The 22,595-nt window shown below is 46.3% G+C and overlaps 1 protein-coding gene and 2 long non-coding RNA genes across 3 annotated transcripts; 2 read left to right on the top strand and 1 right to left on the bottom strand.

The window, feature by feature from the left end:
* Positions 1-4,002: 4,002 nt before the first annotated feature.
* LOC310848745 lies at positions 4,003-6,422 on the bottom strand. Its single transcript, XR_014566575.1, has 3 exons — positions 6,283-6,422; positions 4,336-4,484; positions 4,003-4,142 (listed from the first exon to the last, which is right to left on the bottom strand). It is a non-coding gene; the product is annotated as an uncharacterized lncRNA (long non-coding RNA).
* A 226-nt stretch (positions 6,423-6,648) lies between these two features.
* LOC310848706 lies at positions 6,649-11,911 on the top strand. The gene is made up of 2 exons (XR_014566519.1): positions 6,649-6,871; positions 11,550-11,911. It is a non-coding gene; the product is annotated as an uncharacterized lncRNA (long non-coding RNA).
* Positions 11,912-16,725: 4,814 nt separating this feature from the next.
* Positions 16,726-18,937, top strand: RRS1 (ribosome biogenesis regulator 1 homolog). Its single transcript, XM_083747977.1, has one exon. It carries the CDS (start codon positions 17,032-17,034, stop codon positions 18,112-18,114), a length of 1,083 nt encoding a protein of 360 aa, XP_083604103.1. The 5' UTR covers positions 16,726-17,031; the 3' UTR covers positions 18,115-18,937.
* The last annotated feature ends 3,658 nt before the right edge of the window (positions 18,938-22,595 follow it).

The raw sequence follows: 22,595 nt of genomic DNA, 5'->3' as shown, positions 1-22,595 counted from the left end.
GATTAGATTATTATTTTTTAATCATCCCTTGTGTGGTTATTAGATCTCTAAAACTTGGGTGCAGTGCTATTCATAGATAAGATACTGCAGAGATTTTCAGTCAAAGCAATAGTCCAGCCCCTCTAAGCTGCATGCGATGGGATTTCTGGAGACTCATTGGGCAGCAGTGTTGTGCTGTGTCAAATTAAAAAGTGCAGGTCCCTTCATCATAGTCTCAGCCAGGCTAGGTGCTTGGCTTTCCTTCGCTGGGGGCGGGGGTATTTTATTTGGGGGGTTTTAAAATATTATTATATTATGTATCTTGTGTTTTATGTTGCAAACTGCCCTGTGGTCTCTTAATGAAGGGAAGTACTGTATATTAAATAAATAAATAATAACCAACTAAGTCTGCTTCCCTAAGTTTATATGATCTCAAGACTGAAATCAGTGCAGACCTTATGGCTTTAACATTAAGCCAGCCCTTTCTCCAGAAGAGTTATTGAGAACTCAAAAGTCCTCTCAATAGTTTGTGTCTTTCTGATTCATCCTACTGTGGGGTTTGGGGGGGGGGATTTTTTTCTTATGGGCCAAAACAGCTACCTTTGCTTTTGGTACATCTTTACTGTTATTGTTAGCTGTCTTGAGTATCATGTGCAGAAAGGTGAGATTTAAATAGAGATACAGCTGTGGGTAAGTAAAGGTAAAGGGACCCCTGACCATTAGGTCCAGTCATGACCAACTCTGGGGTTGCGGCGCTCATCTCGTTTTATTGGCTGAGGGAGCCAGCGTATAGCTTCCAGGTCATGTGGCCAGCAGGACTAAGCCGCTTCTGGCGAACCAGAGCAGCACACAGAAATGCCGTTTACCTTCCCACTGGAGTGGTACCTATTTATCTACTTGCACTTTGATGTGCTTTCAACTGCTAGGTGGGCAGGAGCAGGGACAAAGCAACGGGAGCTCACCCCGTCGCAGGGTTTCGAACCGCCAACCTTCTGATCAGCAAGTCCTAGGCTCTGTGGTTTAACCCACAGCGCCACCCGCCTCCCTACAACTGTGGGTACTTGCATATTAAGGCGAAAGAGCATCCACATCACACTGCCCTCACTGACTTTTAAGATCAAGGGTTTTATAGAACATGGGGGGATGTAGATGTGTAGCGTAGTGTGCCAGGGTGGTGTAGTGGTTAGAGTGTTAAACCTAGGACTAGGGAGAGCAGGATTCACGTTCCCACTCAGCCATGAAGTTCGCTGGGTGACCCTGGGCAAGTTGCTGCCTCTTGACCTAACGTACCTGACAGGTTCGTTGTGGGAATCAAGGAATAGAACTATGTACACCGCCTTGAGCTCCTTGGATAAAAGGGTAAGATATAAATTCAATAATTTAAAGAAAAGAAAAAAGGCATTCCCACCCAAATATTTATGTTTTAAGGAGAAATGGTTTGCATCATTCTTTCAACGTAATTCCCCCAGGATACTCACAGCTATTGCTGGATCTTCCAAAGCAACTAACACTGAATTGCTCAAGACTAATGTGTGAATTTTATGTGGGTTGGGACACCCACCACTGTAAGGAAAACAAGCCCAAATAATCCTGTCCCTACTTTTTGAAACAAAGTCACCTCATTACTACTACTATGGGCCAATACCAACTGGAGAACGGCACTTTGAGGAAATATGCAGACCCACTGTCAAAAAAGATTAAAGCCAAATCTATCTCTGGGTGAGAATAACAAAAAATAACAAAAGAGCAGTGATTCTCATGAGCTGCACAGTTATTCTCTATGCGGGGGTGGGACGGGGGGAGAGAGACAGGAGAGGTGACTAATCTTTTGAGGACTAAACTTTTTCAAATGCTCTGAACTGACTGATGGCCTTACCTCGTTCTGAAAATAATATATATCTGTGGAGCATCACTTATCCTGAGTTTCATCCTTTTGCTTGAGGAAGCTTTGATTTGAAAAATGAGACAAGTGGTTTCAATGCAGTCATTGATAGGAAATGGGGTAATAAAAGTGAGCACATTCAAACACCTCCTAAATATTCATAATTAGAGCTGTCATCTGACTAAATGATCCCCTTTGACTCCTCCAGCTCTTCTCAAACTGTCTGTCGGGAACAATGAAAGCAACAAAACCAAGAGGGTGACAGAGTTAAATCCTTTTCAAAAGGATGGCAGGAAAAATAAGTGTGCTAGTGCTGTATCCCAGCTGCCAATAGGACAAAATTCCTTTGCAATCCCTGTTGAATTTTAAAAAGAGTTATTCAAGGGCTTGCTCAACTCCCTTTTATTTCTATATCTGGTACACTCCTACTACTGGTTTGGGAAGCAACATACACATGACATTAACTACAATCCATGTCTATTGTTTCTTATACTGGAGAGCCAGTGTGGTGTGGTGGTTAAGAGCGGTAGACTCGTGATCTGGGGAACCGGGTTCGCGTCTCCGCTCCTCTACATGCAGCTGCTGGGTGACCTTGGACCAGTCACACTTCTTTGAAGTCTCTCAGCCTCACTCACCTCACAGAGTGTTTGCTGTGGGGGAGGAAGGGAAAGGAGATTGTTAGCCGCTTTGAGACTCCTTCTGGTAGTGATAAAGTGAGATATCAAATCCAAACTCTCTCTCTTACACAAGACTGTGGTGTTCATGCTTTTCCCCCATGCCCAAACGAGCTTCGGTCCAAATTAAATCTCACTGTGTTTTAAGCCAGTAACATGTGCACAGCCTGGGACTTAAACACAAAATAATCTTTTTATGGATTCTGCAACCCACATCCTTGTAACTCTGTAACTTAACCATTGTCGTCACTTTGTTGTGCTGCCTGAAACCAATGGGAGTTGTAACCCCGTACATCTGGAGGGCGCCAGGTTGGGGAAGCTTGCTGTAAGCATTGTAGCTATGGTCACCAAGGCAGAGACCACAATAGCCCACTGTCCCCAGTTTTAATACTACTGCTATGAGAACATAGTAGGTTGATTTACCATCCAGTGCACAGTACTTGTTAATTCAATATTGATCTTGCTTGGATGAAATTTCATTTCCTGTTTGTACCTCGCTTGTTCTCACAAATGTCCAAATCAGCTAACAACATAAATACGATTTCAGAAACAACAAGGAGAATTCCCTAACAATAATCTATCAATAACATTTCACTTCATAAACACTAACTCAGATTCCAGTACACACTTTTCAGTAAATCGGCTTCATTGTGTTGTCATTTGGATATTTGTGCTATTTTTCTAGAAAAAGGGGACTCACCATGAATGCCTCCATTGTTCTCTTATAATGGCAATGGCGCCCACTTGAGAGGTGCCGGAACCGAGTTCTGGCTGAAAAAAAGCCCTAGTCTCTCTCCCTTTCCTGAAGAAGCTCAGACTGTTGCAGTAAGCCCACAACTTACATAGGGGTTACATTCCAGGGATCACACCAAGAGCCAAAATCACATATAGACAAAACACATTGGGTTTCCCATGGTGGGTGGGATTGCCAAAGTCTTTTTAACCAGATGTTTGCCCCCTTTTATTATTTTTATTTTTTATTTTTGCCAAGCACACAAAGCTGAATGCGAACAAGTTAAATATGTGCAAGTTGCTTGATGTATTTCAATCTCTTGACCACCTGTAAAACAGGTTAAGATGATAAAGAGCATGGGTAGGCAAACCAAGGCCTGGGGGCTGGATCCGACCCAATCGCCTTCTAAATCCAGCCTGCAGATGGTCCGGGAATCAGCATGTTTTTACATGAGATGTGTTCTTTTATTTAAAATGCATCTCTGGGTGATTTGTGGGGCATAGGAATTTGTTCATATTTTCCCCCAAAATATAGTCCAGCCCCCCACAAGGTCTGAGGGACAGTGGACTGGCCCCCTGCTGAAAAAGTTTGCTGACCCCTGAGAAAGAGCTCACCCAGGGTTATTCTGTGAAGATGCAGGTGTTTGAGGCTGGGTTTTATCACACCCAAGCCAAAGTATCATACTGGTTCAGGCTAGGAGCACCAGTGAAGGAAAAGTACAGCCAGATAAGGCAAAAGTCAAAGAGGGCTGCCCTGGTGGATACAGCTCCCAAAGAAACACAGGCTTCCTCAGGTTTTATTTTTATTTTTCAATTACGACACACCTTCCTCTGTGATGAGCAACCGTTTATCATCCCTGGAAATATATTCCATCCTGATAAGATGGAATAAGAAAATAATTTGAAATGCACAGTTCACTTATGTGTTACTTGCTAACTACACTCTTTGCATTGCTTAACATAATTTCCGCTGAGAACAGAAACAGGCCTATTACTTCTATAACTGTTAACAGCACAGATTACTTAATAGGACATGACAAACAAAAGACCAAGTAATATGCTAATTACCACTTAACTGGGAAGGAAGTGCTGCTGTGACCTTTCTCTGCACAGTGTGATCAACTTTCACTAGGATAGGATGGAAAGTTATCTTAATGCCACCAAAATGACAGGCTTGTGCAAATGTTAATAGGCAGATCAAATGGCGCTCACTGTGCCTGCAAGTTTTCAGGTGAAATTCAGTTAATATAATAATAACAATACTTTTATTATCTATATGCCGCCCGTGTGACTGGGTTTCCCCAGCCACTCTGGGTGGCTCTCAAGAGAATATTAAAAACACAATAAAACATCAAACATTAAAAACTTCCCATTTGTAAATACAATTGTAGGCAGTTTCATAGCTGTAATTAAATGTCTTTCAGGTATGTGGGTCAGCATATCATGCATAGTTCTTTGGGTTACTAAAATTTATTAGTTTGTCAACAGTTTCAGTACCCTTTTCCCCTCCTTTAGTTTTCTTAAGTTAAACATTGTTAAGAGATGTGTCCTTAAACTGGTACAAGAATTTTACAATTACAGCAAGCGAAAGCACACTTCTAGTTAAGAACAGTTTCAGGTTAAAAACGGACCTCCGGAACGAATTAAGTTTGTAACTAGAGGTACCACTGTATTCCATTAAAACTGCTACATAATATAACATTTAAGCTGCATTGTGTGCTTTAATTCCCCTCCCCCTCAAATATTTTAAAACAAACAATTGTATAAAATTTGGAACAAAAAATCAGCATGCAGTACTTTTAAAAGTTTGCTTACCAAATAAAAAGAAAACAATCATGCTAAATTAGATCACTCTCTAGGGCATCAAAACATGCAAACTGAAAATTTCCTAATGGAAATTACCTTATGCAAGTTAACCTCATTAGCTTAAAAAATTCCATTAAAAAAACCACACACAACATCACTAAGTGGGTGTTCTGTAAATAGGTGTCTTAGATGAGTTATTTGGATCCTTTCTTTTCAGTGAGACGTGGTCATTTGCTCTCACTTTGTGGTCCTTGTGAAATTTATTTTTATTTTTTATTTATTTAATTTTTAGTTAATTCACATTACATGTTAATTGCCATACACCTTGAACATTACACATAACATGAATATATTATTTCTGCAAATTCCCCACATCTAACCCTGCAGCCACCTCCCCTTATACACAAATGCCCGTGTGACTTCCTTCACCCACATGCGTGATATCCAACTTATTACTTAATAAAAACCTCTAACATTGTGATCATTTTTATTCATTACGATAGTCATTCATCTATTTAAAAGAAGAAGAAGAAAAGAGGAAAACCTAACTTCTTAACTTAATGGGTTCAGTCTATTCTTATCCAGAGATTTCTAATAGATTAATCAGGAGTTAATCAGTTAATCCGGTCCTTGTGGATTTTAAATGGCCAGAGGCCAAAGACCAATAAGAATTCACTAGCCTTGATTTTTCAGAGATACTCACAGATGTAATATACAAATACAACATTAAAGCCATAACCACTACAGATTCAGCAAAACCAGTAAAAATATAAGGTATTCAACTACAAGATTAAAAAGCATGGGCAAACGAAAATGCTTTCACCTATTATGGTAGGAAGAGAATGGTGGGATAGGATGAGGAGTTTCATAAAGAATGTGCCATGTCAAGGGTTGGGGAGCCCTTTTCTCTGGTCACCACCTAAGAACATAAGTAGAGCCTGCTGTAACAGGCTTGTGGTGTATCTAGCCCAGCATCCTGTTCTCACAGTGGCCAACCTGATGCCCACAGAAAGCCCGTAAACAGGACCTGACTACTACAGCACTCTCCCCTTCCAGAGCACAGCCACCACATCTGATGGCCATTGATGGTCTTCACCTTTATGAATTACAAGTGCAATGCAGCTAGAAACCTGCAGCTTTAAAAGGCTGGCTGTTGAACAGTTTCCATATACAAGAAAGTGCTCTTGTAATAAAATGCCCATGGCTTACTGGGAAGCAGATAAAAATGATCTCCCAAAGGCTGCCAGGAACTCTCTGCTACTTGGGAAGAGAAAACAAAACAGGGAGCGAATGGGATAGTACTGGCAAGACTCATCCTAGAACTGTTCATCCTAGAGCTGTCTGTGGCAACGAGTTCTTCAAATTGTAAATTTAAGGCATATTAGAGGCTGGGGAGGAAGGAAAATCACCAGCAGCAATATCAGTTGTCATTGCCATGATCTGGCGGTCATTTGTTTTTTTTCCACTTACAGCTGGTGCCCTCAGGTGCTGACAGGCAGGATAGCAGCCAGGTCCACTTATTACATCACAAACCCCTGAGGAGCCTTAAGGAGCTTCAGCTTGCCATGTTCCCTCAGAAACTCAAAGACCATCAGAGCAGACAGGCTACCTCAGTGCAGCTGGCCGATGGAAGCCCCTCGCTTGGGAACTTAATGCAGCCCATCCCAAGAAAAGATGGCAAGACACAAAAAGCGCTGCAGCTGCAGGTCTAAGCGCCGAGGGGGGCGGCGCAAGAAAGGGAGGAGGGGAAAGAAGAAAAAGAATGCATGCGGCAGGCAGCTAATCAGTAAGAACAACGGTAACCACAGGACACTTGATATTGTATCTTATTAGTTTCATATTCATTGGCAACTATGAACTTATAGTATTCTCTGAGGCACATAGGATGCTAAAGCAGCGTACATGAGTGCACATACGCCCAGAGGGTTTTGCTGGCACCCACAGGGCCCTGCTCTCCTGCAGAAATTAGGCTCAAAAGAAGTATTTTATTCAAGATAACAGGAGACTTTTTGCAATCCTAATTGTGGTGGGAAGGGGCATTTTTGGCAGGGATAGGGGTGTCACGTAGCTGGTGAGAGATGTTCATCCTTCCTTCCCCAGCTAACTCATAGCACTTCCTGGATGTTACAGCTGGAGGGGAAAGGTTAGCTCTTGGCTTCCTAGCTCCACTCTCCAGAGAGGTTTCCCCTCCCCCATTAGGCTTTTAAAAAGCAAAAACACTTTTTCCAAGCCATATTATTGGCTGCAGGGGAAAGAGTGTGTTTGCCATGCATGCATGATGCACAGTTGTGGTGCGTGGATTGTGCTCACAATAGTTTCTCTGGTTTGCAAATGTGCCCACAGGCCCCCAAAAAGTTGGTGACCCCTGCCGTAGAAGAAGACCGTTGACTCACAACTTGCACATGTTTAACTTGGCTTAGCAGCTGGCCAGCTGCAATCGCGCAAATTAAATGCACACAAGGCAGAAAGCTTAAAAGCTTTCAAGCTCTCAGATTTACTTAGTGGGCTCTGGGATGTTCTGGTCTTGTGAGATCTCAGGTGGCCCCATGGGAGCCTCCCAGAGGGTGAGGGGAGGCAAGGCCCACAGAGTGCACCAGCTTCAGAAAGGTAGGGATGCTTGTGCACGGGCAGTTCCAGGTTCTTCTAATATGCAGTTTTGGCTTTACTCACAGTCCCCCGGAATATAACTTCAGCGCAAGTTGTGAGTCAACTATAAAAGAGCTAAACTAGCCAAGGATGTGTGCATTTCAAGAATCTCACCTGCTTGCACATTGCCCACAGAAATGTACACAGTGATTTCACCTCTAAGCAAATTGTTCTTATCTTTTGTTGCAAATTAGGTATGACTTTTAGACGTCACCCATTTAAAGTGATCCTCCTTAACTTTAAGCCTGAGCTACTCCAAAACAGAACAGCTTCAGGGGAGATCCAGGATATTGTTTGTTCCATTAAGACCAAGGTTCCAGAATCCAATGTATGTTCCTTACTTCAGAATACTATGCTGCCATAGAACATTTATAGCTCCATAGCAGCAGTTGTGTTTGACAGTTTGCCCACAACGCAGCCTCATGTGAACAGGTATCAGGGGTTCTTCACTCATAGGGATTCTGAAGACCTAGTCCCACCCGCCCTCACTGACATCACCATTAGTGCTTTTATTCTTCTGGCTGTCAGTCAGAAATTCAACATAAGGACTTCAGCTTGCATTGCAGTTAAAACAAAAAAATTCCTTCCAGTAGCACCTTAAAGACCAACTAAGTTAGTTCTTGGTATGAGCTTTCGTGTGCATGCACACTTCTTCAGATACACTGAAGAAGTGTGCATGCACACGAAAGCTCATACCAAGAACTAACTTAGTTGGTCTTTAAGGTGCTACTGGAAGGAATTTTTTTGTTTTGACTATGGCAGACCAACACGGCTACCTATCTGTAATTGCATTGCAGTTGTTAAAGATACAGCCACTCTGCCAGGAAAAGATGGCAACCCTAGTCTCATTCTTGCTAAAACTTCTGTAACGCTACTGGATTCTGGGAGGGTTAGCAGCATTACGTTGCCTGCTTCTCTGATAAGCAAATATGCACTCTTCACCATGAACCCACTCCTATCTTCTGCAAAGCCAGAAAAGCTGTTGCTGGTCGACAAGCCACTATCATAGAATTGTAGAGTTGGAAGGTACCCCAAGGGACATGTGGTCCAATCACCTGAAAAGCAGGAATCTCAATTGTGCGGCGAGGCCCCGGGCCCCGCAGCTCCCTCCAAAATAAATACACAAACACAAGTATATTGGGTTAATGGGATAAATAAGGCCACAACTTTATTGGTTACAGATGTGAATGGTTTAGCTTAGGCAATTGGGTGAAGCAAGACTGTAGCCTGACCCATCTGCAGGAAGTCTCATAAGGTCAACCACCAGAAGGGGGAGCCCTATGATATACATCAATTAAGAATACCCCCTGGGTCACCGTTGAGGTGGTGGTATGGCCTTAGCCCATGCCCAAGCTTCAGTTAGGTACCACACCCCCAGATCCCTTTAACGGGTTACTCTTAACGTGGAGGGGCAGGTGGAGGCAACAACCTCCCCTCCCATAATAAGGCTTACACAATGCCTAACCACCACTCGAGCCCAAAGGCTCGCCACCCTTTGGCTCATATATCTCATCTATCGTATATCAAAGATGGCTAGTATATCTCCTCTCAGTCTCCTCTTTCCCAGGCTAAACATATTCAACCCCCTCAACTGTTCCTCATAAGGCTTGGTTTCCAAACCCTTGATCCTTCTGACCTTCTAGAATAAGACAATGCTATTTCACTTGAGCTGCTTCTACAACAAAGATTTTAACTTGTAGCCTTTTTAGCCTTGGGTGAGAAGAGCTATGCACTCGGGAGAGGGAGATGGGAGTCAACAGACACTCAAGGAATAGTTTCAGAGAAAAAGCTTTATTTCTACCATCCATGAACTGGTAGAAGGAGCAAGTGTGATAGATTCACAAAACAAGCACGAGTTCACAGCCATTTGCACAGAGTATATATTCCCCTTCCAGTTCCCTCCCCTTTCTCCTCCTCTTCAAGAGTCCTGCCCCATGTGTTTCCTGAGCATGAACAGAAAGCTCCTGTCTTGGGACTCTTTTGGACTCTTCCCAGGAAAGGGGGTGAGACGCCAAGGGGGTCAAGGAGCCTTGCGGATCAGCATGTCCAAGATGTTGCAACTGAATGAGATAAAAGTCAGTTCTCAGGCTTGCTCTGACAGAGCCTATTCATTAGCTTTTTGAAGCTCTCTCGTACTGATAAAAGTAACATTTTGCCTATGCCACAGCACCTTGTGAGAAAACAGAGGAAAACTTTAGCTGTGGATTTTTAGAAGACAGAAAAGGAATTTTGGACAGTTTTGAGACCTGGGGTGATTATTGAGGGGGGGGTGACTTCGGGCCTAGGTGGGGTCACCTGTCCTCACCTCCTTCAAACTGTCCTTCCATAGTATCAGCAACCTAAGATAACACTATTATCCAGCTTCTAGAACAGGCATCCCCAAACTCGGCCCTCCAGATGTTTTGGGACTACAATTCCCATCATCCCTGACCACTGGTCCTGTTAACTAGGGCTGATGGGAGTTGTAGTTCCAAAACATCTGGAGGGCAGAGTTTGGGGGTACCTGTTCTAGAAGAAAGGAAGAACAATGTTGAAAGGTTGTCCTTTTAAAGGAATGCTGGAATAACCATTTGAGGTATGATTTGGAAGTACAGTTGTCAGGACTGCCTCTAGGTCCCAGCTCACAGAGGACCAACGCCCGGTGGATGTAATGTACAAAAGTCTTTATTGAAGTTTAGTTTCCATTTCAAAGCTCTGGGCGTGCCGCCCCACGTCTTGACTCTAGACCGGCTAAGTCCCCTCTGACTCACTGCTCCTCCCACACCAGTTTAAGATCCTAGCCCGGCTCCACCTCCTGCGCTCTTTCTTTCCTTCGCTGGGTCCTTCTGCCCTCTGGGGTTTCCTCCTTCCTGGACTCCTCTGACGCTGAGCCCCCTGAGTCCTGACCTTCCTTCCGGCGGGCTTTAGGACCTGGCTCCCTTCCCGGGCTCCCTGCTGTGCCGCTCGCCTGTACATTTGAACTTGGCGCGCGCGCCCAGCCGGTAACCTTCCTCCTGACCGTTTCCCCGCTTCCCGATGTGGGCGTGGCCAAACCTGACTCCTCTCCTCCCGCTGGTGGTGAGGACACTGGTCCCGATTCCTGGGACTCCCCCTCCCCACTGCGCTCTGGTGGGGAAGCTGGTCCTGACTTCCAACTGCTGCTCAGGGACTCCCCGCTAGCCCCTTCCTCCTGGGGCTTCCCCCCTGGAACCCCCCTCACTCTGGCCATTGGCGCTCCCTTCTGTGAGTCCTCCGATTCGCTGGAGAGGCTTGTGGAGTAACTCTTTCCACTGTCACTGCCTCCACCCCCCTCGGACTCCTCCTCCTCACTCTCCATTTGCTCCCCCTCCTGTGTCTCTCCTTCTGAACCCCTGACAACAGTGAACCAGCAGCACACTGACTTTCCCTCAAGGAGTCCAGCATAAACTGAAAATTAGAAAGTCACACAAATACTCTTGTCTGTGCTTCTGCTTGAAAAACTATAAGGCAGATTCTCCTACACAACCTGGTGGCTCTTGCTTCTGCTGTTTGAGCACTAAAGTACACAATAGCACCTCAAGCATGAGAGCTCCAATGCAGACCCACCATAGGCAGTTTGTTTGTTTGTTTGTTTGTTTGTTTGTTTGTTTGTTTGTTTATCCATATATATCCAGCCTTTTCGTCAATGAGTTCAAGGCAGTATATATGGTTCTTCAACCACCATTTGCCATGCTACATGTGGGCTGATGGGAGTTGGAAACCAACAGTTCCTTGAGGACCACAAGTTCCCCATCTTTGCAGCAAGTAAGGCAATTCTACTCAAAGTGGTAAATCTGTCAATTATAAACATATTGCGCTCATGTGCTCAACAGGGTATGTTCGCATTACAACCACCTGCCGGTACAGGAGAAAGTAAGAAGGGATCTCCGGGCTGCTATGAAATTGTTTGTCGTGTTAAGCAACCAACCACCACAAAGGAATCTCCTCCTTGACTGTGAACAACAACCACCGGAAGTCATCAGCCGCAACATCTGAGGGACCAAAACATTGCAAAACTCTGGAGATGCTGCTGCCTTAATGGCAGCAATGGTAGGCTGTCAATACAGCTACGAAATGCAAGTGATTGTGTGATATATTCCTCCAGCTTATAAATCTTTTTGGTTTGTTTCACCTTGAGCATAATTACCTAGCAGTGGAATAACAAAGAATGAAATTGAGAGATATTTGTAATTAACCCTCAAGAATGTTTAGGTTTTTTAATATTTTAATTAACAGCATTCTTTCAGGGGGAAAACAAACAGAAACAGATTATTAGATTATGCTATAGTATTGAAGCAAGCCTTGAGGGCCCATCTCAGTTGTGCATGCTAAACCTCCCTTAATACTTAAAGAGTTTGGTATAGGTATTGAAAAATCTCAACTTTATGCAGCTAAGACTATAGCAGAGATGCCACAGAACATTTACTGTGTCAAAATGAGTTCCATTCACTTCAACAAACTGAAGAGAGGAAGTTTCTTTTGAGCCCTATTCCAAGTACACATGGAAACTGTTCTTCCATGAGTAGATCATAAATGGATGCTATCTGAATTATATGGCTACATAAAAGGTAATGGTAAAAGATTCCTGACAGTTAAGTCCAGTCGCAAAAGACTCTGGGGTTGCAGCGCTCATCTCGCTTTACTGGCCAAGGGAGCCGATGTTTGTCTGCAGACAGTTTTTCCAGGTCATGTGGCCAGCATAACGAAGCTGCTTCTGGCAAAACCAGAGCAGCACATGTAAACGCTGTTTACCTTCCCACCGGAGTGGTACCTATTTATCTACTTGAACTTTGACATGCTTTCGAAATGCTAAGTTGGCAGAAGCTGGGACCAAGCAACGGGAGCTTACCCCATCGCGGGGATTCAAACTGCCGACCTTCCGATCGGCAAGCCCTAGGCTCAGTGGTTTAGACCACAGCACCACCCACGTCCCCTACATAAGCAGGGACCAAATTCGTGGGTTTCCTTTGGGGATGCTAGGTCTTTCCAAGCATGCTTGGTCTTTCCAAGCTTGGCTCCCTGGTATCTGTTTAATTAAAGATGCCAGGGACTGAATCTAGGATCTGCTACATACATGGAATGTGCTTTACTACTAATAATAATAATAATAAATTTTATTTACACCCCGCCCTCCCCAGCCAAGACCAGGCTCAGGGCGGCTAACACCAGGTATAAAAACAATTGATTAAAATACAACTTAAAAACAAGATTAAAATACAACATTAAAATTCAGCCTCATTTCAGTAGAAACTCAAATCAAAAACTTTTGGGGGATGAAAATGTCAAATCTTCACCAAGGCCAACTATCCAGACTGGCCAACTATCCAACTAGCCAGAAAAAAGCCAGGGAAGTCCCCAAATAGGAGTTCCATCACAGAAGGAGAAAGGAAAAAAGAAAGGGGGAAGGGGATCAAGTTGATTCCAAGCCAAAGGCCAGGTGGAACAACTCTGTCTTACAAGCCCTGCGGAAAGAAATCAGATCCTGCAGGGCCCTGGTCTCATGAGACAGAGCATTCCACTAGGCTGGAGCCAGTGTTGAAAAGGCCCTGGCTCTGGTTGAGGCTAATCTGTCTTCCTTAGGGCCCAGGACCTCTAGGGTGTTGCTATTTATGGACCTTAAGGTCCTCCACGGGGCATACTGGGAGAGGTGGTCCTGTAGGTACGAGGGTCCTAGGCCGTGAAGGGTACTAAGTCAGTGTTCCCCAACCTGGAGCCCTCCAGAAGTTTTTGGACTCCAACTCTCATCATCCCTGTCAGCCATACTGGCTGTGGTGGTGAGAATTGCAATACAAAACAACTAGACAGCAGCAGCTTGCAGAAGTAAGCTATTACACAGTAAACTATTGCACCCACATACTGCCTTGTGTGGTATTGACTCACGAAAGAACAGCTACTCAAGTTATATATTTAAAAGGCATCAAATGATGTTCTACTTATATACCTCAAATATTTAGCTGACATGGACATCAAATAAAAAAGGAATATTCATGACTCAGGTTTACATTTATATGACTTTATATTGAGAGATACAATTAACTCAGATAGCTAACATTTTCGGTTGGAAACATTTTGAAAATATAGTACTGTAGTTACCAAGTTAAAAAGATACAGGGCTCATTCCAGCTGGAATCAATGGGAAAAAAAACCTCTGAAGCTTCCATCAGTTGTTTTTTTAATCAAAACGACTTGAGTTCTGTTTTATGGCACTGATATGGTAGATTAGTTCATATGGAGTATAAACATGGATCAATAATGTATCTGTCTCTGGGGCAAAGATCAGGAGAGAATAAGAGACATGATAATACTCCATTATTCTTTTCTTTCTAGACAGATGCTCGTGTAGAAGCTTAATTTAGAAGCTATGAGCTTCTTGTTAGGTAATTTTCCCATTGTACTACCCTGTAGTGTGAGTAACACTATCTTCCAAGACTTCTGAATATCCACAATTTGCTCCCATACCAATTTCACTAATCAGCAAAAACATAATAAGAATGTACTCTACTCAGTGCTGTTTTGCACAGCTTGAGTAAATTGAAGGAAATGCAATCATTCAAATCATTCATTCTAGGCGATGATATTCTCTTCTTCCTCCTCTCATGACTCTTTCAAATTCTCTCTTAAAGTAATTTTCCATGGCTCCCCTCCTGTTTCTGGCATATCTGTGGCAGTGATCATGCCACTGGAAATGAGGAACAAGCATTATGAGGTTAAGAACCATTTATAAGCAAAGGAACATCTCTAAAGCAGAGGTGAGCAGAAAGTAGATGGGGAGCTACTGCTGGATATCTGAGCTGATACGCAGTAGATTAGGAAAAGTTTCCAACACCCAATTTGTTTAACTTAAGCAGTGACAAAACTTTTACCAACCTCGCTTAGGCTTCTGAAATGAAGAAAGCTAACCAGGAGTGGACCTGTGTGTGAAAGGACTGTGAGCTCAGTATAGTTCTGGTACTGAAATTTCTACGCACAAAATGTGCTCAGATTAGGTGCTTTGTTCTTTAACTCTAGACCCATCTCTTTTGCATCTTTCTCTGGCAGGTAGATCTTATCAAACAAAACAAAGTAAATCTGACAAGCTTGAAGTGTGTACATTCCTGTTGTAAAGAATACCTGAACAAATGCCTTATCCCTTACAAACCTCCTCCTCTCACCTGTATGATCAGCTGAGGGGGCCCTTTACCCCCTCTCCCTTTAGAAGAGAAGTCAGTTAGTGTACATAGTTAAGTATTTACTGTGATATCATCTACACAATTCCCTGTTTAAGGAGACCTACCTGGCGTATTCTGCATCCATGCAGGACCGTGGTTAAATAACTCCATGTTTCCTCTAACCTGTAGGCATGTCTAAATAAAATGATCCTATCATTCCAAATAAAAAGACAGAACACCCTTTATTTATGTAGCATAGCTAGAATACTGCAAAAGGCATACCATTCTGTTCATGGTAGTAATGCTTTCTGATTTAATTCAGACCAGTTTTCCAAGTTGAAATAAAAGATGGGGTTGCTATCCTATCCACAGCTACCTGGAACCCTGAGAAAACTAATATATGCATTCATTGAGAGGGTGTATGAGGCCTATTATACAGGATTATGGACCATTTTGTGCCAAAGCTATGATAGTGACAATGTGTAATACTATAGGGATTTAGCTACAGTGCTACCCAAAGGCATATGGTGAACCTACAGTAGGAGCCTTAAAACTGCAATCCTAGCCATAATTTCCTGGGAGCAAATCTCATTGAGTTTAATAGGGCTTTACTGAGTAGGTATGCACAGGTTTTGTTTATTTCTTTAGAACATTTATACCTCATGTACTAACTGAAGTTCTTGAAGCAGCATACAATATATTTAAAATACAGTAAAATAGACATAGGATTTCTCTGTGAATCTTCTAAAAAAATTAGTTGAATCTTCTGTTCTGGTGAAAAACATGAGCTGCATGAAGCAAGGAGGAAATATTAGTTGTCAAAGCACAGTACCATCTTGTGGTACTTAACAGTATTGTTTTGGAGAAATTACCTTGAAACCTATTTTAAATGGATTTTGAGCCACAGCATAAATAAATCTGAGAAAGATTTTATTCTTTTTAAGTATGTCCAGTGCTTTTTTTCTTAAAAAAATATTTAGAGGTATTCTCCCCACTTACCTGGGACAAAGCCCCACTGAATTCATTAGGGTTTATTTCTGAGTGAAAGTGGTTCGGATTGCAGCTTAATATATTTAATCACTGACCAGTCTGAATGTGCCTAAATACTCTCCAACTGCATTGCACTTTTGAAATTATGGAATAAGTACAGTACAGGGGCTGGGACAGAGCATGCCTATTCCGTCTATACCAAAGTTTTCCTCGGACCCTGTCTCCTACCGCCGCATTCAACAGCAGCAGTTGGCTGTTCCCTGTTTATTTTGGCAGCCATATCTTTGGCCTGGTCCGTATAGTTAAAGCTATGGTATTCCTAATAGTGATGTATGGAAATGAGATCTGGACCATAAAGAAGGCTGATCGGTGAAGAATTGATCCTTTTGAATTATGGTGCTGAAGGAGATTCTTGAGAGTTCCATGGACTGCAAGAAGATCAAACCTCTCCATTCTGAAGGAAATCAGCCCTGAGCACTCACTGGAAAGACAGATCGTGAAGCTGAGGCTCCAATACTTTGGCCACCTCATGAGGAGAGAAGACTCCCTGGAAAAGACCCTGTTGGGAAAGATGGAGGGCACAAGGAGAAGGGGATGACAGAGGACGAGATGGTTGGACAGTGTTCTCGAAGCTACCAGCATGAGTTTGAACAAACTGCGGGAGGCAGTGGAAGACAGGAGTGCCTGGCGTGCTCTGGTCCACGGGGTCACGAAGAGTCGGACACAACTAAACAACAATCTTTGGCACCGTCATCGACGGTGCCAGGACGACTAACCCGCCGCTTTCATTTCACACACTAGGGCAGGGATGAGGACCCTGCGGCCCTCCCGACTCTCACCACCACTACGGTCAGGGGTGATGGAGTCACAAACCAACCCCAACTTCCCCATCGAACTACTTCCCAGTCCCTATCCGACTACACCCCACACTATCCAACTCTCCATGCGCACCGTTTGCAACATTGCATGCTGGGAGTTGTAGTTGACGTGCCGACCACTCGCTGCCGCGTGATTCCTGTTGTCTCTATGGTAAGAAAACCGCGCTGACGATACATCCGGTTGCCCTTCTTCTCCCTCCAACAGCGGAACTAATCCCTCTGACCTTTCGTGGAGCCGGGCAGCGTTCTTTGCGCACGTGGAGAGGGAGAGAGAGACCGTTGGCGACCCTCTCGCGGAAATGGCCGCGTCGTCCGTGGAGGACCTGCTGGCTCGCGCCGAGGAGCGCGAGGCGGAGACGCAGCGCAGCGTGACGGTGCACAAGGAGCTGGAGCTGGAGTTCGACGTGGGCAACCTGCTGGCGGTGGACAAGAACCCGGCGCCGCGCGGCGCGGGGGCCGGCTGCCCGCAGCGCGAGGCCCTCCTGCGCGCCTTGGCCCGCGACAACACGCAGCTGCTGGTGGGCCAGCTGTGGGCGCTGCCGTCGGAGCGCGCCGAGGGAGGGGCGGGCCCGGTGGTGGCGCGGCTGCCGGACCCTTCGACGCGGCTGCCCCGGGAGAAGCCGCTGCCCAAGCCCAAGCCCCTCACGCGCTGGGAGCAGTTCGCCCGCCTCAAAGGCATCCGCCCCACGCGGAAAAAGCGCGGCACGCTGGTGTGGGACGAGGCGGCCAAGGAGTGGCGGAGGCGCTGGGGCTACCAGAGGGCCGGCGGGGACCCTTCCCGGGACTGGCTGCTCGAGGTGCCCGACTCGGCCCACCCTCTCGAGGACCAGTTCGCCAAGAAGCGCCAGGAGAAGCGCGAGAAAGTGGCGCGCAACGAGTACAACCGCCTCAGGAACCTGGCGCGCGCCCACCGCGGAGAAGCTGGCGCCTCCACTGAGCTGCACCCCACGGGCCACCAGGACCGCTCCGAGTTGGGCCGAGTCACCGCCCTCGCCCGCGTCTCCACCGCCTCCGTCGGCCGCTTCCAGCCTCGCCTCCCCAAGGAGCCCCGCGCGCCGCAAAGCGCCCGGGGCAAGAAGCGCCGCTTCGGGCCCGTGTTGGGAGACCTCGACGGGGAGAAAAAGAGGCAGCTGGAGCTGGTCCGGAGCCTGGGCAGCAAAAAGACGCCTCTGGACCTGACCCGCGCCGTCAACAAGCAGCTGCGGGAAGACGAGGCCGAGGCTGCCAAAGCCAAGGGCAAGAAGCAGGGGCAGCGGGGCAAGAGGGGCCGGCGGCAGCAGCAGCGGCCCGGTGGGGCCAAGGGCAAGAAAAGTGGAGGGGCAGCTCGGAGAGGGAAGGCCGGGCGACCGGGAAGTGGTGGCTTCAAGGGGAAAAGAAAATGAGCCTGGCCACCAAGGATGACAGGAGCAGCTGCCCCTAGTGTGCATCATCTAAGGAGAACTGAGGGCCTCAGCAAATTACAGGACTGTCTCTTAATTATGGTGACTATGTTTCAGAAAACGTGGCCTTAACTTGCAGAGACTTTCTTCTCTACTTAGACAGTGGTCTTAGACCCTCCTGAGAACTTCGTTAGGCCAAAGAAACAAAAGTGGGGTGAGACCTTTATCCCTCAAAAAAAACCATTCCAGACCCTGAGCAATAATACTTGACTGAATTGGAGCTGGAGTGGCCTTGAGAAGGCAGATCTTTTCACTCTGCAAAGAAGAAAAGTTGCATAAGACGTATGTGAAGATCTCATGGAGTGTATAATTTCCCAAAAGTTACAGAAATCCAGTTCATTTTTTATTCTATACTGTGACTTGGATTGACAATAGTCATAAAATCATGGCAAGGGTTTGCTGAAATATTTCTAAAGTTCTGCACCATACAAAATAGAATCCTAATAGACTTTCTTTACTTTTAGTGATATCTGAAGTGAACATCTTCAAGAAGTCAAGCGTGTGTCTGAAAATCTGTAATGATGACCATGTGAGTGCAGATAATCCTGCAAAGTAATATGGAAAGAGCAGAGCAATTCCAGACCTCATGCATACTTCTTTTTAGCCTAGTAGTTGAATCCAATCCAAAGTTTGATATTACATGGATCTTAAATATTGATGTGACTCTTAGGATTCCTGTGTTTCTTTTGAAAGCCACAGAAGAAACTCATTGATTTGAGTCTGAATTTGTGTTTTATATAAATATTTTATGTTGTGTAATAAATAATGTGTCCTTGTCTTAAATTGGGAGCTCACTAACTTAAATTCATAGGTTAGAAATGTTTTTTCTCAACTCTTATAAAACCTGGGAGAAACCTGAAGTATGTAATTTTCAAATAATAGATTCTAATCTAGAAAAACGCTACAAGCCTGATTTATTTTACGATGCTTTGAGTATTCAGAGATTACCATAATTCCATTCTATTAAGAAGACACCACACATATATCCTTGCCGTGTCCTTACCTTTTAAAAAGAGGAATGTATATGAAAAGATTACTAGTTGTACAGTCTTCTTGAGAGCACTGCAGGAAGGCTGTTCTATCAGCGGGTCGTATTTGAAAGCTACTTTCTGCTTACTTGGTGGGTGCTTCCTTCCCTCCTCCCCACTTTCATTCCTATAGGCCAGTGTTTCCCAACCGGTGTTCCGCGGCACACTAGTGTGCCGCGAGAAGTTGCCGGGTGTGCCGTGGGAGGGAGGCGGGCGAGTCGGGCTGCTTTAGCCCTGTGCGTGCTCTCCCAGCTGGAGAGGTGACGCGCGCCTATGGAGGCTCCTGCCATAGGCGCGCGTCACCTCTCCAGCGGGGAGAGGGTCGCGGGGGGCTGCTTTAGCACGCACGGGGCTAAAGCAGCCCCCCGCGACCCTCTCCCCGGTGGAGAGGTGACACACGCTTATGGCAGGAGCCTCCATAGGCGCGCGTCACCTCTCCAGCTGGGAGAGCACGCACGGGGCTAAAGCAGCCCCCCGCGACCCTCTCCCCGCTGGAGAGGTGACACGCGCCTATGGCAGGAGCCTCCATAGGCGCGCGTCACCTCTCCAGCTGGGAGAGCACGCACGGGGCTAAAGCAGCCCCCCGCGACCCTCTCCCCGCTGGAGAGGTGACGCGCGCCTATGGCAGGAGCCTCCATAGGCGCGCGTCACCTCTCCAGCTGGGAGAGCACGCACGGGGCTAAAGCAGCCCCCCGCGACCCTCTCCCGGCTGGAGAGGTGACGCGCGCCTATGGCAGGAGCCTCCATAGGCGCGCGTCACCTCTCCAGCTGGGAGAGCACGCACGGGGCTAAAGCGCGACCGGGGCTGGGGCGGGGGAAGCCCGAGCTTCCCCCTCCCCCAGAACGGGACCCAGAGCTCTGGGAGCTTGCGGGGCTGGGGGAGGAGGAAGCCCTCCGCCAGCCTCCAAACCATGTCGGGAGACAGCGGGTGGGCGCGCTACGCCTCTCCCGCTGTCTCCCGAGTTTGCGGGGCTGGCGACGGGGAGGAGCAGGCTTCTCCCCCCGCCAGCCTTCTAGCCAAGTCGGGGGACAGCGGGAAGGGCGCGCTACGCCTCTCCCGCTGTCGCCCGAGTTTGCGGGGCTGGCGACGGGGAAAAGCAGGCTTCTCCCCCACCCCCAGCCTTCTAACCAAGTCGGGGGACAGCGGGATGGCGGCGTTCCTTCGGAGGACGCCCCGTGCTCCGCGCTGGTGTTGGCCAGCCTTGCGCACCCGGGGGATCTCCCCCCAGGAGCGCAAGGCTTGCGGGCGGCGCAGAGCACGGGGCGCCCTTCGGAGGACGCCCCGTGCTCCGCGCTCGTGTTGGCAAGCCTTGCGCACCCGTGGGGGCGCGTGGGGCGCCCTGAAACAGAGGGTTCCCCATGCTGCGGACTGTAGCCTGCCGCCCGATGCGCGGGGCGCCCTGAAGCAGAGCGCCCCTCGCGCCAGGCAGACATGGGCCAGCCCCACAAGCTCGGGGGACAGCGGGGAGGCGCAGCACCGCCATCCCACTGTTCCCCGACCTGGTTTTGGGGGGGGAAATAAAGGAAAAAAATTTTTCCTTTATTTCCCCCCCCCCCCAAAAAAAGTAGGTGCGTCCTATGGGACGGAGCGTCCTAAAAATACGGTACTTACTATTTCATAATAAAGTAATTATAAAATACCGGTACTTTCTTTGTGTTTATTTGATGCCTATTAAAGAGAGTTACTTTATATATAGTCAATATAGGCACAGAGTTAATTTTTTAAACATTTTCTAATGGTGGTGTGCCTCGAGATTTTTTTCATGAAACAAGTGTGCCTTTGCCCAAAAAAGGTTGGGAAACACTGCTATAGGCTCCTGAGCAGCCTCTCCAGTGAGTGGGACCCTTGCTGAACACATAGCTTTGTCATATGGGGCTGCAGTAGAAGGGAAGGAACTACCTGAAATGGGCAGGATAATCTTTTGCCAGTGGAGTACAATATCACTTTTCCTCACTTTGGTACACATGCTTTCAAAGGATGGGACCCCTGCTGAATATTGTGAGCTTTGCTGGTTTGTAATGGGGTCTGTATTTAACTGGGTTAAAATACTAGTTTAATGCAAAATTCATACCAGGTTACTGTTGCTTTAAAAACCACACATCTGATCTGTTTCCTGCCTGAAAATAATACAGCAATTGAATATCTCTGTAAACAATGCAGTTAGTGCCAATTGCTGCCATTTCACAATGTTAGTAAAGCTATTTGTGAAATAGACATGTCTTCCAACTACTTTATTTTTGTACATGGATGCACGTCTTGCATTCCTATGCCCACTTACCTGGGAGCAAGCCCCATTGAACTATAGCAGCGCTATCCCATACATACCTACTCACAAGTTATTCCCAGCAAACTTTATAGTTTGCTATTTTTAAATGTGATTTCAAAATACAGAATTCTAAATGTTCTGGAAAAGTTGTAAGTACTGGTGCACTTACACCAAATCTCTTGAGAGTTAGTGACGGTAAAACAGCAGCAGGCAACTCAACTGGCAGCCTGAGGCTCACCTAACCCTGCCACCAGGACTTTCCCAGGGCTTTTTTTTTTCAGCTGGAACTCCACCTCTCAGGTGGGCAGCATTGCCATTATAAGAGAATAAGGGAGGTGTTAACGGTGAGTTCCGACACCTCTTTCTAGAAGAATAGCCTTGGTTTTACCACCTCACACTTCTATCATCTCGGCGGCAAAGATACCACAATAGCTTTCTCCTGCATGAACCAAGACACAAGTACTGAAGTTTGTACCTTCCACAAATGCAGTTCCATGGAACTTCAGAATTTTAGAGTTGGAAGGGACCCATCTAGGGTCATCTTGTCCAACACTCCGCAATGCAGGAAACTCATCTAAAGCATATATAACAGATGGCCATCCAAATTCTGCTTAAAAACCTCCAAGGAAGGAGAGTGCCAAGGGAGGCTGTTCCACTGTCAAAACGGCTCTTACTGTCAGAACGTTTTTCTGTATGTCTAGTTGGAATCTCCTTTCCTGGAACTTGAAGCCATTGGTTCGAGTCCTACCTTCCAGAGCAGGAGAAAACAAGCTTGCTCCATGTGACAGCCCTTCAGATATTTGAAGATGGCTATCATATCTCCTCAAGGGACGCGGGTGGCGCTGTGGGTTAAACCACTGAGCCTAGGACTTGCTGATCAGAAGGTCGGTGGTTCAAATCCCCGCGACGGGGTGAGCTCCCATTGCTCGGTCCCTGCTCCTGCCAACCTAGCAGTTGGAAAGCACATCGAAGTGCAAGTAGATAAATAGGTACCACTCTGGCGGGAAGGTAAACGGCGTTTCCGTGTGCTGCTCTGGTTCGCCGGAAGCGGCTTGGTCATGCTGGCCACATGACCCGGAAGCTGTATGCCGGCTCCCTTGGCCAATAAAGCGAGATGAGTCCCGCAACC

Source organism: Podarcis gaigeae (genome assembly GCF_964106915.1).
Source record: "Podarcis gaigeae genome assembly, chromosome: 7".
Taxonomy (NCBI): domain Eukaryota; kingdom Metazoa; phylum Chordata; class Lepidosauria; order Squamata; family Lacertidae; genus Podarcis; species Podarcis gaigeae.
The sequence above is the reverse complement of the archived record's forward strand: the minus strand, read 5'-3'. Positions and strand labels throughout refer to the sequence as shown.